Source organism: Amblyomma maculatum, chromosome 10, assembly GCF_055883805.1.
Source record: "Amblyomma maculatum isolate TAMU_Amacu chromosome 10, ASM5588380v1, whole genome shotgun sequence".
Taxonomy (NCBI): domain Eukaryota; kingdom Metazoa; phylum Arthropoda; class Arachnida; order Ixodida; family Ixodidae; genus Amblyomma; species Amblyomma maculatum.
Genome location: NC_139353.1, coordinates 100,601,918 through 100,618,615, shown reverse-complemented (window position 1 = coordinate 100,618,615; position 16,698 = coordinate 100,601,918). Strand labels below are relative to the sequence as shown.

Sequence of the window (16,698 nt, the reverse complement as noted above, 5' to 3'; positions counted from 1 at the left end):
CGTATTACTCAAAGAAAACACTTAAATCAGACGAAATAGATCACATTATATGAATACACTCTAAATAATATTATGACACTCCTCCATTCAAGCGGCATAGAAAGTAGAAATATTCCATCGACATCCAGCCAATTCAGGTCAAAAGACGAGAAGTCAAAACTGCCGTTTATGCGCGAAATGACCGTGGCCGATCCCACACGCGCGTGTGAAATTACATTCAGCCGGGGCAATATTTGTGTTATCCTCTAAACTTAGGCACATGCTACCCGAGGAATCGGCCGAGAATACATTGAACCCGTTGGCACTGCTGTCTTACTCTTTTCTTCTTTTGCTAAATTGCGATTGCGAAAGCACGCTTACGGTTGTGCGTATCTCCTGGATAGGGGCGGAAAGAGCGGTAGTGGCGAGGGAAAGAGGAAAGGCACCCCGAGTCGCGCGTTTCGGTGTCGTTGGCTGCTTTGTTCAGTCGAGCAATACGTCTTTTCGGAGGTAGTGGGTAAGTGAGCACAATTTCTTCCATCTTTTCTTTCAAAACTGGTTTTCTTTCAATCGTCGTCTAAGTTTTTCTTACTCCGCAAATTTACTTTGAAAAGTCGTAACTACAAATTCCTTAACTACACCTCCCTGTTACTCAAACATACAATATCTATTAAATGCGGCCTTTCCGGTATCGAAGAATGAAGGAAAGGAGACTAAAGTGTCAATTGCTGGCCTTATACAGATAAAGACCTAAATCAGATATTTTGAGTTTAGCTAAGTAAAGTCGGTCAGCAGACAGATTTGGGAACTGCGAGACTGCATTCCGCAACCTCAGGTTTTTCGCGCACACTGGATTTACCGGGAGAACTAAAAATATTAAGTGTTATTAATGCCGCATCAATGTATTTAAGTATTCGTTTTTCCCTAACACAATTCTGGACTGGAGTAAGCTTCCGAATGATGTAGTTTGTGCACCTGACTTCCAAAGTGCTGTTGAAATGCTCTTGTGATATATTTCGTCCAGATCTCGTGCGTTTGCCAGCGCTGTGTTAATGTATTTTATGTTATCACTTACACTACTTGAGAATTCATTTAGTGTTCTATAAATGTGTTGTGTTACCTTGCTAACAAGTTTGCCTATATCTTCTTTGCATGTGTTATTGTATGTAGTTGTATCCCCCCTACAATAATTTCTCATGGGCGCTGTAGGTACTTACAATAAATAAACAAATAAAAACTGAACTCCTGCAGCAGCGTCAGCTGACGTCAAGGCAGGAACTAACCAGCGCGACCTATAGTCATCAGCGCAATAAAAATCTAAGATATTTCCCTGCTTGCACGTTCTTCAATGTATTTTGTTCCCAATTACTTGGTACGAAATAGCAATATGTAAGCATTTATAGCAGTTAAGAAAAATAATAAGATGAGGAGAAAACAAATTCTGTGAACCAAACCACATTTTTGATGTGACCTCGTTACCTCGACTTCTATACCTGGCTTGAAAACGCCAGATAAATAGAACGCGCTTTTTTTCTTTTCACTTTTTCGCAGAACAGAGCAGTAAACGCAAGATGATCAAGCTTTTGATTCTCGCACTGGTCATTGTCAATTATGGTGAGCTTACTGCACAATTTCTTACTTTCTGTTATTTTATTATATATAAAAAAGGAAGAAAAAAATGTTTGCCAGCCCCGGTATCTGCTATCTGATATCTGAAGCACCTGAACTGGGGCGGCGGAAATAAAGGGATAACGAGGAGAAGGTAGAGAAAATCAAAGAGGTGAGTGATAGGGAGAAAGAAAAGGGTAGGTAAAAATAAAAGAAATATATACACTATGACACAAGATACAGTAGTTTTCTGGAGGTCTTCTTGACCCGCAAATAAATGTCTTTGGTCACTGAGCACTCGGCACATAGGGCGAGTGCTCAGTGCGAGGGTGTCCAAGCTAACTTTAGCCAAGGGTTAAAAAATGAAATATTTGAGATAGGCCAGAGAAACCACTTGTGTACAGCTGCCAGCCATTTGGCGCACTATAGGCAATATTTTGTTTTGCAATTCACTAATTAGTAATTAAGATAATTGTTCTAATTTCCTAACTATTGCCTTAGGACAGCAGATGTAATTTGTAGGGTTGGAGAGCATCCTCTAAAACCCCCATTCCATCTATTTCCGATAAAGAAAACCTCATATGTATCGTTTTTCCAAGCCCTAAAGAGAGCCCGCGAAATACAAAAAATATCACGTGACTTCCGCATTCGTGCGCCATGATTGTGCTGCTCTCAATCGCGGCCTGAGTGAAACAAATTAGCGGCGGCCGTGACTCGACAGGTCACTCCCAGCGGCAGGCTGATACGTTGGCGTTGGTTGCAGCCGGCGCAGTGAGCCCGTTGCGACTGGCATCGTTACGCGCTGCGACTGCGTGAAGCGGACGAAGAACCACCTCGGACATATCTGCCTGCCGCTCAACGCGGTCGGGGAGCCAATGCCCGCAGCTGATTTCGTTCACTAAAAGCCAGGTTGAGAGCAGCACAATCGTGGCACACGAATGCGCCAGTCACGTGATATTTTTTGCATTTCGCGGGCTCTCTTTTTAACGGCATTAATCAACCGCCTATAAAAAAACCCTTCCATGAGAACTTAGAATGAAATATATTTCTTAAATCTTGTTCATTGTGGCCATCACCGTTCAGCGTTTCGATACCGGCTTCTGCTTTGCAGCATCGTGTGTATCCGTCAGCGACGCGAACACCTTCGTCGATGCTGTCATTCGGGAGAAGCTGCCGCTTTTCTTGAAAGAATCATCCCGGCTGTTTCCCCATGCGACTATTGTGGACTTCAGTTTTCAGGTACTTAAAGAATGTATTCGTCTAAGAATCACACTTTCATTGAGCATTTCTCACGAGGAAAATTCAATAAATATATATTATTCGGTACTCTAAAACTAGTGGAATATAACTATTTCGATTAGCTAAGTCTAGTGGGCAATACAGTGGCAGGACGAAACGTTTAGGCGGAATGCACTGCTGAAAACACCTGTCTCAGCTATAAGGATTTACTTCAGGTGATAACGCTGTTCCTTTCTTGATAAGAGCCTACTCTCAGTGATGGCAAAGTTTATTTACATAGAGGTGCAAATCAAAACTAGACGGTTGTAGCAAAAGTTGGTGCCTCAAACGGGATTGCCTGAAACCCAGCAAGGTCAATTCTTTCCTCTCTGAAGATATGTTCTGAAACCAAAAACAGTTATCAAAATATAGCTACTCTCCTCTCCGTCTTAACAAATACTGGCCACAAATCCATCCTCTATTACTGGCAAGAAAGCGCATAATTTAGATAATAAATAGTTCTAACAGACTTCGATCACTACTAGAGGCAGATTTAAGCATCCTCGTAATTTTGCGAGTTTCAATGTTTCGGCTTCCGCGTTTGCAAACCGCTGTCATCGCTACTATCAACCTTCGCGTTTATGGCTTCAATACACCGTCTAGAAGCTAGCGTGTTTCTTTGCTCAATTTTTCAAACTAATCCCCGCTGTCCTATGATGAAAATATTGACGCGTAGTTGGAGGCGTTAAAGTAATACTTCTGTAATAAAATACGGCGCCAGTTCAAAGATGGAGTTCTGCGGTTACCACATCGACTGACCTAGAAAATGCTGCGGCTCCTCCTCTTCTCGCTCGCAGTTGCGCAAGAAGACACCGACCGACCGGGATCTGGAAGTGAATATGACTCACGGGCAGATCCACGGCTTTGACACTGTACTGCATCGTGAGCAAGACTGCGAGTCTTCTACCAGACCCGGAACAAACATCATCTTCTGCAACCTTACCCTGCGAGGACTGAACATCACATTCACCGCACTGGTACTTTTCTTGTAGACGGAATTGCAACCGGATTTAACATGCGACTAGATCGGACCTCGCACCTCAGTTCGTTCACCGCGCCATCTTTAAGTGTTTCATTGCCTCTCTCTTATTCCCCATTTTATAAACCTCGTAGCGTCTACGCTTTTCTGGCGACGCAAGAAACCATTTGAAGGTTATTTGACCGGCGCCGCTTTGAGTGTGAGTTTAATACGTGTCGTACATTTTTACAGCCGTGTGTATAAAAAAGAACAAATTGTTAACGAGAGTAGATCTAAAGATGACTATACTAGCCTGTGCAAGGTTTAGAGAAAAAGTTTCCTAGCAGAACAAGTCCGATTCAGCTGCTCAAGCCTGTGGACGTTCCATCTGACGTTAACATAAGCATTTTTTTGCTCAGAGATTTTAGCTATGAAAATTTAAGAGGAGAGCAATACTCGGCGCAGCTGTGTGAGTTGTCCTTATTGGAAAATTTCGGTGGATCATGAAAAAGGAATATACTGCTTTCGTCGTCTTTTTCTCGAACTCTCGCCTCACACGTCTTTGCAAATCACCTATAACTTTGTCATTTATTCGAACCAGGCGGAGAGCTAAGGAACATGGCATGTTTCTACCGCAGTCGTGTCATTTATAGCGCAGCTAATACCCCAGTCCTCACCCTCTACCCAGGCCAGAGATGACACCTTGGGCGCCACCTGGAACACCATCGGGGTACATTCAACGCTTCAGACCACCATTGCTTACTTCGAAGCCAGCGCCCCTGTTGGTCACAATGGCAATCTGCGCATGTTCCGCGTCCAAGAAATCCAGCTCGACGTCGACTACGGCAGCGAACTGAGCCTCAATGAGGACCAGCGGCAGACGTTCAAGGATGAGGTCAAAAGGGTAGTGAATGACCTTCTTAGGGATATATTCTTTAACGAATACAACGATGCGTTACGTCTAGCTGTGGAGTCTGTCACTTTCCCTGGAGTCTAACATGTACAACTGAATGCTGTGCGCCAGACTCTTGAGGCAACAAGAGTGGTGCTGTCATGTGGCGTTTGCCCCCGTTCTTCAGCTTGCCTTGTCTTTTTTCGTGATATTTGCCAAATTAAACGGCTTTGTATCTGTTTCTTCGCGGCCTTTGCACGGTTGACACTACATTTCCTGTTCAGTGCGTGTATAAAGCTCTGTATTTGCCATGTTCTTAAAAATAAGACAAAAAGAAAGCATACTTATGTCTCCATGTTGTGTTGGCTGATAAATTATGTGTCTTTTAATTTGTGCAATTGGTTTTCGTTACTGTACACTGCTTTGAAAGCGCTTCTTTATTGACTTCGGCGGCTCCGGGCTCGCCTATGCGGCCAAGGTTGCCTATGCTTGCGATTAAAATGAGCAGGAATCTACCATTAAACTGAGCTATTGACGAGCGTAGTTTGATCTTTACATTAAACATAAATGCACGCCCTGTAGGAAGAACAAAAGGGTAAGGTGCGCTCGGTTTGTTCCGCTGGTCTCGCAGATGTTTATTAAGGTGGAAAGTTCGTTGAGTTGAATCTGATTCATGATGAAGTTCGCGCAAGGAACTAGGACCACCGCGGTGCGTGGTAGTCGATGAAAATTCCACTACAATTTAACAGGCACTTCAGTGCTATCATATTTTGAGAAGGATAAATTTGGAAAAAGAGGTGAACAACGTCGACCAGCCAGGACAAACAATAATTTTGCACACAGCAATTTTTTTTAATTACGATAAATTGCCAACCTAGCCAAGCGTATTCACTTCTGACATCAATGCTCTGTGTTTCTGACTTCGTGACCATGACGCCACTCGAGCTATGCTCGTAGAAGCCTCCAAGCGAAGCCGTATTTCAAGAATAACTTAGTTATTCTTGAGGCAATCAAACCATTGTAAAAATATTCATGTCGTCGCCGTACTGCAGCTGCCTAAAACGCAAGCGGTTCCTTATTACTACCATTTCTGTTCTGTGCACGATGCTTCCGATGATAATATGGCCAGCAGCATCGGTGACGAAGCTAAACAGGATTGTCGCCATTTCTTTGTACGAGAATAAAAGAGATCTCCAGTCTACTTGCGCCAAGGAGAATAATTACCTTCTCCAGAAAATTATTCCTGTACAGTAAATTAATGTCTAGCGAAACAATCAAAACATAGTCAAAGTCACAAATAAACAGGGAGATTTGCACATATATGCATTCAAGTTACTCGGTCTCTTTAAAAGCTAGCTAGTGTAAAGTGTTGCTATCCGTTGCGTTGGACACTCAGATAGGCATGTGTTGAACAGAACTTCCAGCAAGAATGGCTTATACTTGTCCAGCTGAAGTTTCGGTATTACTTGGGGCCGTCGTAAACTACGCCGATCCAACGCCGTTCTGATCATCCGACCATTCACTTCAGTCGTGTGTGGCCTTTCCTTAGTACAAAACTTCATTGTTATCCGAAGAAATGCAACTGTCGAAATATTTCCTCAAGTGGTGATATTAAGGGATGGCGCGCATTCAAAACTTTTCATTTTACATTGATTTAATAGACATGCAGTCCTAATTCGGACAAATTGTTGTACATATAAAATATTGACCCTTGGCAGGTACGTTGGACTCTAGAGTACCCTTCCCATAGCTGTTACTGCTATTCTGTCTTTCAGGTTACCGGTACCGCTCAAGAAGACAGTATAAAAGATTTGTTTTACAATAAAACAATCGATAACAAACAATACATTCTTACCTGTACTTACCTACGGGGCTGAAATGCAGAGACCAATGAAAAGTATTCTGCCTAATTTGAGGGGAAAGCAGACAAATATGAAACGAAAAATGGTAGGCGCAACTTTAAGAGATGGGAAGCTTGCAAAGTGGGTCAGAGAAATAACTCGAGCTAATGACATCCTATTCGAAATCAAGAAGTAATGGGGATGGGCAGTTCAAGTAGTTTAAAGAGAGGGTAACCGATGGTCGCTTAGGGAAACAAACTGGATTCCAGGAGAAGGAAAGCGTAGCAGGGGCGCAGAAAGTTAGGTGGACGGGTGATACCAGGTCGTTTGCAGGGATAAAGTGGATACTGCTTGCAGAGAACTGGGTTAATTGGATAGGTATCAGAAAGAACTTGCAGTTGGTACAGTCCGACTCATTATGATGATGATCATGATAATGGCTTGCTACTGTGTTTGACTTTGAGGGGCAAACAGACAAACTGAACTGTGCCTGTCATAATGATGAAGTGCAACATGAAGAAAACAAGAACTACAAACGCAAGGAAAACAGGACTCGTGTCTTGTCTTCCTTTTATCATTGTGCTAAATAGCTTCATCATGCCTCCCCGACTTGCCTACATCAAGGTACCAATTGTGGCGGTCAGCACACTTGAAGAATTGCTTTTTGTTTACATGTTGTTTCGCCCTGATCAGTGAGCAGTCGGCGAGGTGCCTAGGCTGCTCAGAAGAATAATGCCACAAGCAAATCGTGAATACTAAGCCGAATATCTATGCACTATTCATAAACTATGTGAAAGAAAAGCGTGTACTGAATGGGCAGGAGACTTTCATGCTGTACACCTTGAAGCAGGAAGATTACTCTTTGCTTCTCAAAGAAGCGCACACTTAACTGGAAACCCAAATAAATGTTTTTCATCTTTTCGGGAATATGCGATAGCAGCAGCAGTTTTGTGGAAAAGTCTTTTCTTCAAAAAACTGTATCATACATATAGCATTAAACATCAGACATCAAATTTTGTCGCATAAATTTAGTACCTAAAAATCACGCACCATTGCGAGAGGGGACAAGCGCGCGCAAACGGGATCTGTAGCATAAATGAATGGGTGCTAAATGTACACATTTTACTGCGTCTGCACCATGCACGTATAACTGAATAGTAGGAGCAAGAATCTGACGCCCACATCTAGAGTGCGAAATTCCACCGCATTATCATTTACAGGCTCTATAAAGTAAAAACAAAAAGTCGTTGCAAACAGCAAGCAAGCACAGTAACAAAGTCACGAAAATACGATAACTGTCACAAAGATTGCGGGCGCTATAATTACTTCCGTCAAACGCTGCCAGTATCGCATGCCCCACACACGCCATTCTTCCTACACATTCTGTCCTTACTGCAACAGGCCCTTAATTACGGGCTTGTGAACAGCGGCAACATTGTTGACGTTTTGTTTGTTTCTTCACCACCGGTTTAAGATTTTTCTCGCTGAAGGTCAGAGAGATGGACGTATGTCGTGACACACGTGTAAGGATGTCCTTAATAACCACCAGCTCCGTTTTCTCGAATCAAATATGTTTGAAACGGGCCGACAAATGAATTCACTTTTATATAGCGAATGGTCATGCGCAATACAATGTTTGCGCTGTGAGACAGTTATTTTAATAAGTCGTTTTCAATTGGCCCCTATACGTTCTTTCTTTTGTAGTGAAAGCTACACTACGCTAGACAGCGGCGCATTTCGAGTAAGCTTCGCTAGTCACTACTGCTCATGCGCCGTGACCATGGCAACTGGTTGCTCCGAGCCACAGAAGATGGGAAGAGAGAAGAGGGTTTTCAGGCATTGCATCGGCGACGAGACCGTTCGAGTCAGACTTAGTGCATGATCCGTTTGGTAGCTTTCGCTACACATTCAGTTCAGTTCAGTTCAGTCGTTCAGTCATGTCCGACTCTTCGTCATGCCATGAACCATGTCACGCCACGCTTTCCGGTCTCTCACTATATTCCTAACATCACATAACTTCATCTGCAGCGCCACGAGGATGCCATCTAACCATCGCGTTCGCTGCCTACGCCTTCTCCGGTGGCCCTCAACCTTACCAACATCAAATCTTTCTCCAGCGACTCCTCTTTTCTCATAAGATGACCAAAGTCGCTGAGCTTTAACTTTAGAATTTGACCCTCCAATGAGCAGTCAGGGTTTATGGTCGACAATATCGACTGATTTGATCTTCTGGCAGTCGAAGGAACTCTCTTGAGTCTCCGCCCACCACAATTCAATCGCGTCCATTCTTCGGCGGTCAGCCGTCTTCACAGTCCAACTCTCGCATCTATACTTCACAACTGGAAAGCGCTACACATATCCAGGCTTAATTGAGTTCAGCTGCCATCATTTTTTTTCTCCATAGCTTCAAGCTATCCTTCCAGGTTTTAGACAATAAGTCAGAGCCAACCTGCAATAATAGTCTCAGGCCATTACATGGGCGTAGGCCGAAAGCGTGGCCCGAGCTATGCAGTGTACCACGTGTCGTTAGCCTCGTTTTAATCAAGCCAACCTGAATTCCCGGAGGGATGGGCCGTCTTGCACAGAAGCGAGCATAAGCCGTGCTCAATCACAATAACGTAAACGACAAACCCCAAGCGGCGTGCCCAATTTAACAAGTGGGAGCGATCATTCACAAGCGCATATGAATGCAGTCGCATTTTCAAGACGCAACACGATATTGTAGTCGACACAGTGATTTAACAAGGGAAGAGGAACGGGTTTATTTCTCTACGTTACGTTACAACTGGTTCGCATGGCGTAAAACACTCTGCTCCAAAGGGACCATTTCCGAGGCGGCATAGATTACTCGGTCCCTCTCACCACATCCTCTCCAGCCAGACATCCGAGACAGGAGCGGCAGAGTAACATGAGCCCCTTTAGACCGGCGCCACAATGAAGCAGAGCTCCCTGGAGAGTTCAGGCGGGAGCCCGGTGAGAGCCGCGCTGCTTTTGTTCATGGCCCGAAGATGCGTGGAGTCTCCGTCAACCCTATCAAAGACGCACTACCCAAGTAATCAGCAAATGGTGTACTGTTAGCTCACGTGTGCAGAACCAGCGTTACATCTTTAAAAAGACGTCACAAGCTGAATTAACAAAATGATTTTGGCTTTGCGAGCAGCCTATATATACCTATACATACTGTGGCAGGCTATATGTGGGCTCATTGTTTGTCTAGACGCTCAAAAATTCGTTGGTAACCGATGTGTGTGAAAAGAAATCTTATTTAGTTTTCTAAACGGAAGTTTTCATTTTTCTCCTAACTGTGTAACAGCTTTTTTAAAGCGAAATATTTACTATGGCGTTCCGTAGGTTGGTCCGCGTGTGTTTCATTCAGGCCTTGAAAGTGCCTAGCTCCGCGCGGCCTCCGCGCCACCCATTTCTTCTTAGCACGTGCTGCACTTAAGCAACCAAGGTGTGCAGCGAGCCCATACGCCGTCTTTGCAGCAGCCGATCAGCCAGACTATAAAGCCGTCGAGAAAGAAATACGTTGGCAGTCCTAATCGAAATAACTCACCGTCGGTACAGCTCGCACACAGTAGACATTAAAACTCCATTAGTAGCTCTTGATGCGGTTTTGCGTTTTCACTATAGAAATTCTGTCTATAGACGTAAAAAAGCTTGCTACAGTCTCTCTACTGAACTTCATTCAAGAGGAATGCTTAAAAAATTATCGGTCTGCCTTTTAAATAGGAATTATGTCCACACAAACGCATGAAAGATAATGTTTAAGCTTCACTATAGAATTTCGCTACATACGAATTCCATTATTTATTTCATGTTGTTTTTCCAGACACTTGAATGCATAATTGGTTATATTAGGCCGTTCACGCAAAAAACATAACCTAAGCATTATTGCTTGAGACAGTTCAGCATTTTGTGAAAGATGGGCATGGTATACGTGGTGAAGAGCGAATAGGAGTGAAACAATAATAATCATTGCTTGATGATAAGCACCATAATTTTGTCACTCCATGGCGATCCGTGTGCATCTGATCTATTAGTAAATAGAATGAATTCTGAACTCATGTATCAGTTTCGAATCCCCGTGCTGAAAGCAAGATGAATGAATAATTCACGAAGCTGCTACAGTGGATTAAGTTGCTAAAAGCGCTCGAAGTAAATTACTGCGCACTAAATATTTTGAAAACATTACCTCTCTTTCGCGCCTCTTCGGTTTCATCTGTGGTCTGCATTTTATTCTGTTTAGTGAAGAAATATTTTCTGCAGTGCACCATCGCATTAGATGAGTGCAATGGAAGCATATACCACAAAACATAATTTTAATACTATGCGAAGAAGAGGGTGAAAAGGAAAAACAATAATATGAAAACTTCTTCCATTCGCGTAATGATTACAAGCATCCACATTTTTAATGCTTCTCGCGTGCATGAAGGGAACAAAATGCATGTCATCGCTTCCGAAATCTCACAAAAGCCAGGAATGAAGCCTGCAAGCTGTGTCATTCACTGCACGATGGTCAAACACTGATATGCGTACTTCTGTACATTTGCGTCTCTGCGTCTAGCTGCCAGTGATCAAAATACTCGCATAGCTAGTGCTAAGAATGCGGCTTGCGCTGCTTTCTTATGGTATGTTTCTTTTCGGCAACGGGCCGCTGGAAATAAGAAAAAAGCTGTTTCTTATAAAAAGCCCTGCGAAAAAAAATGCATTCATAACACTTTGTCGAAAGTTCGTCCTAGTTCCCCAGCTTAGCCGCGTTTGCTTGCGGCGGCAGCCCAAGCCCTTGGAGAAACAAGGAGTGGGTGCAGGGATGGCGTGAATGTGGGAACCACAGAGAAGTGAGGTACTTGGCCCCACCGTGCTGAAGATAAGGAGAAGGAAACGAAGTGTTTTTATACTTTTTGTGCAGATCACTGCATGAGGGGGAGACTGCGCGGCCTCAGTCGAGACCATGACATGATGTGTATGGTGTTAATGCGTTTTCTTTCTGACTATGCGTAGCGAATATTTGTGCATCCTTCATCAGTGTGCGACGCTGGAAACATTGATGCATTGAAACAACCAGCGTCTAAAAGGTGTCACCGCAGCGTTGCTCTTCACATTGCTCATTTTTGGAACCAAATTGCAGCAGTACATAAAAGTGATATGTTGGTCTCCGTAAGAAGCGCCATATTTTCTGCTAGCTGGCATATTATAGAGCACTAAAAAATATGTCGTGTTGCAGTGCTTGCCTATGTTTCATATAGATTACGCTGCACTTTTGTCCTTTTATTTCATTTGGAGAAATTTACGTTCATACTAAGTGGGACGTTCTGGATGCCTACGGATGAAGTATTCGTATAGTAAAACCTGTTAGAGGAAATTTTAGGATTTCAATAAAGATTCACGTTTGATTTTTGAGTAACTATATATGCGTGACGTCGTGTTCTCCAAACCGAGGCTTGTGCGCACGAAGAGGGGACGATAACAACATAGCGCGCTACTTCTACCTCGGCAGATGCAACAGACCGGAGCTTTGTGGCTGTTTCCTCATAGCCGAAATTTAGCAGCTTCGCCTAATCTGAGCCCGCGCTCGGATTTTTTTCATGTTAGAGAGAGAAATAGGAAACATTTACTGATTATAGATGTCGGAACGAGCAAGGGTGCTTAGCGATGAATGAGTGATTCGGCAGTATATTGATACTGGCAGAAGGCTAGCACAGGAAACCACAGCACGTGATGGGCAAGTGTTCACAGCACAGCAGAGCAGAACACAGCAAGTGTTCAGGCAAGTCCCAACGGTTTTTCAGCTTCGTCGTCTCTCACTCTATTTTCTATCGTCGTCCTATTCGGTGGCATATACGTAACATTACTCCGCCACGAAAAGCACCGTCCCGGTGCTTACTACGTCGACGAACTAAAGCTGGAGTGGTAGGGCTTCATGCGAGCGACATGAACGATTTCGGAACATGGCATATCGAACTGTTGGCGTGGGTGCACAGGGCTGACTTCGTATGTCACAGAAGTGACTGGCCGTAAAACACGGTAGGGGCCTCTGTACCGCGGCAAGAGCTTCTCACAGAGCCCAATTCTACGAGTGGGAGTCCAGAGCAAGACGAGCGTGTCCTGAGAGTAGTGAACATCGCGATGTCGAGAATCATGGAGCCGTTTTTGGGAGTTCTGTGAAGACGTCAGTCGGCGACGAGCAACAACACGGGCGGCGTCAGCTCGGGATATGGCGTCACGAACATAGGAGCTTGCATCAGTGGTGTGAGGCAGTACGCTGTCAAACGGAAAATAGGGGTCACAGCCGAACAGAAGATAGAAGGGCGAGTAGCCCATTGTATCGTGACGGGAGGAATTATATGCAAACGTAACAAACGGTAAAGTAATATCCCAGCCACGGTGATCAGCCGATACATACATTGACAGCATTTCCGTGAGTGTGCGACTGAGGCGTTTGGTGAGGCCGTTCATTTGTGTATGGTAAGCGGTGGTGAAGTAGAGCTTAATGGAGCAGTATCGGAGAATTTCTTCGACTACTCGAGCAAGAAAGCAACGGCCACGGTCAGTGAGCAGCTAGCGTGGAGCACCGTGGAGCAAGATAACGTCGTGAAGGAGAAATGCAGCCACGCCAGTTGCACAACTGGCGGGTATCGCTCGTGTAACGGCATAGCGCGTGGTATAGTCCGCAGCCACCACAATCCATTTATTCGCCGAAGCAGACAGAGGAAAAGGCCCGAGGCGATCAAGGCCAACTCGGTAAAATGGGTCTATTGGGATGTCGGTTGGCTATAGGGATCCAGCAGGCACAACCGAGGGCTTCTTCCCCCGCTGGCACCTTTCACAAGAAGCCACGTAACGACGAACAGCGCCATAGAGGCCTGGCCAAAAGAAGCGCCAGGAGACGCTGTCGTAAGTACGACATACGCCAAGGTGACCCGCAGTGGGCGCGTCATGCAGCTGCTGAAGAACGGTGGTACGCAGGTGTTCGGTTACTACGAGCAGAAGCTGAGCTCCATCTGGTCGCATATTCCGCCTATATAAAGTGCCGTTGTGGAGCACGAACAAAGCAAGAGTGGTGTCAGGGTGATCAGTGCTGAGGCGAGTGATAAGGGCGCAAAGCTTGGGATCTAACGCTGCTCATGACGAATGTTTAAAAGGTCAGAGATGGACAGCACGCAGGTGTCATTGTCACACTCGCTTTCAGGTGGCGGATCTACCGGGTTGCGGGACAGGCAGTGGGCATCAGTGTGCAGCCGGCCGGACTTGTGAACGACAGAAAAAGTGTATTCCTGAAGACGCGGCGCCCAACGCCCCAGACGACCAGTAGGGTCCTTCAGCGTAGAAAGCCAACATATAAGCGTGGTGGTCGGTGATGACGAAGAATGGGTGGCCAAACAAGTGAGTGCGAAATTTTGTAATGGCCCACACGAAGTCTAAACACTCACGTTCTGTGATCGAATATTTCCGCTCAGCCGTTGAAAGGAGGCGACTGGCATAAGCAATGGCGCGAGTGCTGCCCGTCTGCTGTTGGGCGAGAATGGCGCCAATACCGTGGCCACTGGCGTCGGTGCGTACCTCAGTTCGTGCTGAGGGGTTGAAGTATGCCAGGACGGGCGGGTTGGTGAGTGCTACGATGAGCGCAGAAAAAGCTTGAGATAGTTCTTGGCCCCAGCAGAATGGAACGTCGTTCTTCAGAAGAAGTGTGAGTGGACTAGCTGTGTCCGCAAAGTTGGGGACAAACCGCCGAAAATACGAGCAAAGGCCAAGAAAACTGCGAACGTCACTGGTACAGTGGAGTGTAGGAAATTCACTTACAGCACGAATTTTCTCGAGGTCGGGTTGAACGCCGCGGGCATCGACCAGGTGTCCGAGCACTTTAAGTTCACGTCAGCCGAAGCTACACTTCTTTGAATTCAACTGAAGGCCAGCTCTTCGGAAGACTCCAAGAATGGCATCAAGGCGATGAAGTTGGCTCTCGAAGGTCGAAGAAAAGACAATGACGTCATCGAGATAACATAAGCACGTCGTCCATTTGAAATTACGCAAAAGAGAGTCCATCGTGCGCTCGAATGTAGCAGGTGCACTACACAGGCCAAAGGGTATCACCTTGAATTGGTACAGTCCATCGGGTGTGACGAAGGCGGTCTTCTCTCGGTCCCGTTCGTGGACCGCGATCTGCCAATAACCGGAACGAAGACCAATCGAAGAGAAATAACTGGCACCGTGCAAGCAGTCGAGGGCATCATCTATCCTGGGAAGTGGGTAAACGTCCTTCTTTGTAGCATTGTTGAGATGTCAGTAATCAACGCAGAACCTCCAGGTATTGTCCTTCTTTTTAACAAGTACTACAGGTGACGCCCAGGGGCTGCTCGAAGGCTCTATAATATTTCTTGCCAACATCTTGTCTACTTTTTGTTTGACGCGACTTTCAGAAATGGTGACTCGGTAAAGTCTTCTGTGAATTGGTCCGGCGTCTCCTGTATCGATGCGATGAGTAACGAGGGATGTTTGTCCCTAGGGTTGGTTACCAAAATCAAAAATGTCACTGTATGAAGTCAGAAAGCGCGTAAGTGCTTGAGAACGACCAGGACAAAAGTCAGGAGCTACCATTCCTGATATGTGGGCCTCCGTAGGCGGGGACTCTGCAGGTCGTGTCGATCCTCCAGCAGTAGTGTCAGGTAGAAGTGCAGACGCAATGAAGTCAGACAAGGGGGTCAGTTCGGCGAGAAAAATGCCCTCAGGAAGAATTGTACAGAACAGCTGAAGTTCAGAACGGGAATATAAGTGTGATTATTGGCTACGTGCACAATATTATGAGGCAGAGCTATGCTACGCTACAGAGTAAAATTGGTTAAAGGGGAAACAACGTAGTCACCATCAGGAAGGGAGGAAAAAGGTGACATGAGCACACACACAGCGGCTTCAGGTGGCAGACGAGTAAATGCAGCGAGCGAAGACGGAGCGTTGAAGTTTCATGAGCTTGTTCGTCAGGACAGAGCGGCAGGTCTAGATGAAGCAGTCCAGAAGAACAGTCAATAAAAGCAGAGTGTGCAGTTAAAAAGTCGAGGCCTAATATGAGATCTTTAGGGCAACTGGTGAGGACTGTAAACAACACAGGGATGTTGCGGCCGGCAGTGATAATTCGTGCAGTACAGAAACCAATAACAGAAGTTGTGTTGCCATCCGCAACACGGATGGTAGATGAGGTAGCGGGTGTGAGGACTTTCTTGAGGCGTCGGCGGAGCTATGAACTGAGGACAAAAAATGTGGGCTCCAATGTCAACAAGTGAAGAAACTGGGACTCCATCCACTAGAATATCAATGCTGTTACGTCTAGGTGCGGTGGTCAGTACCGAGCTGGCAGTCCGAGTCGGTAATGCAGCGTCACTCCCGGGCGCTGCATTCGCTAGTTTCCCGGGTAGATGCTGGTGTATGAAGGGGAGGAGCGGCGATGAGGTACCGGTGAACGGGATCGACGATCGCGGGGAGATGGAGATCGACTGGGGCGACGAGCAGTTGGGTCGGTTTCGGTGCAAGGCTGATCCAGTTGAGCAGAAATGTGTCCACGTCCATCATAGGCGGGACGGAGCTCGGCTGGTTGGACAGCAAAGCGTCGAGGTCCATAATAATACCGATGGTCAGCGTTACAATAGGAGCGAGGGGTGGGGAAGGCACGGCTACGGCAATAACGCGAAGTGTGGCCGGCGCGACAGCAAATAAAACAGATTGGCTTGTCGTCTGAGGTGCGCCACTCTGCAGGATTGGGACCAACGTAGCGACGTGGGGAGGCTGGTCTGGTGGTTGCAGCAGCCACTAAAGCAGCAGGGTGCGATGGTGGCTGGGGCGACACGGGGCTGGAGGAGAGGCCCACGTTTGCACGTTCCTGGCGGACAACGGCTTGTATCATGGCCACGGTGTCGGGGAGCGGAGACGGGAGCGGTGCTGGAGTTAGGGCCTCAAGTTCTCCGGACGATCCGAGTCACGGTCGTGGGATGGGAGGGCATGGTGCAAAGGGGCCAAGTCATCGCAGGATGATGTAGCCGCCGTGTTCGGAAGACGGTCAAAGCGATGTACGAGACGTCTTTGTTTTGCTTGCTCAAATTTTCGGCAGACCTGAAGTGCCGAGTCGACAGTAGAGCAATCCATGCAGAATA

The 16,698-nt window shown here is 46.0% G+C and overlaps 1 protein-coding gene across 1 annotated transcript; it reads left to right on the top strand.

Annotated features, from left to right (window-relative positions):
- Positions 1-417: 417 nt before the first annotated feature.
- Positions 418-5,078, top strand: LOC146177136 (salivary anticoagulant protein P23-like). Its single transcript, XM_084581095.1, has 5 exons — positions 418-496; positions 1,531-1,593; positions 2,699-2,826; positions 3,663-3,842; positions 4,512-5,078. The coding sequence occupies exons 2-5, from the start codon at positions 1,551-1,553 to the stop codon at positions 4,818-4,820; spliced, it is 660 nt and encodes a 219-aa protein (XP_084437221.1). The 5' UTR covers positions 418-496; positions 1,531-1,550; the 3' UTR covers positions 4,821-5,078.
- The last annotated feature ends 11,620 nt before the right edge of the window (positions 5,079-16,698 follow it).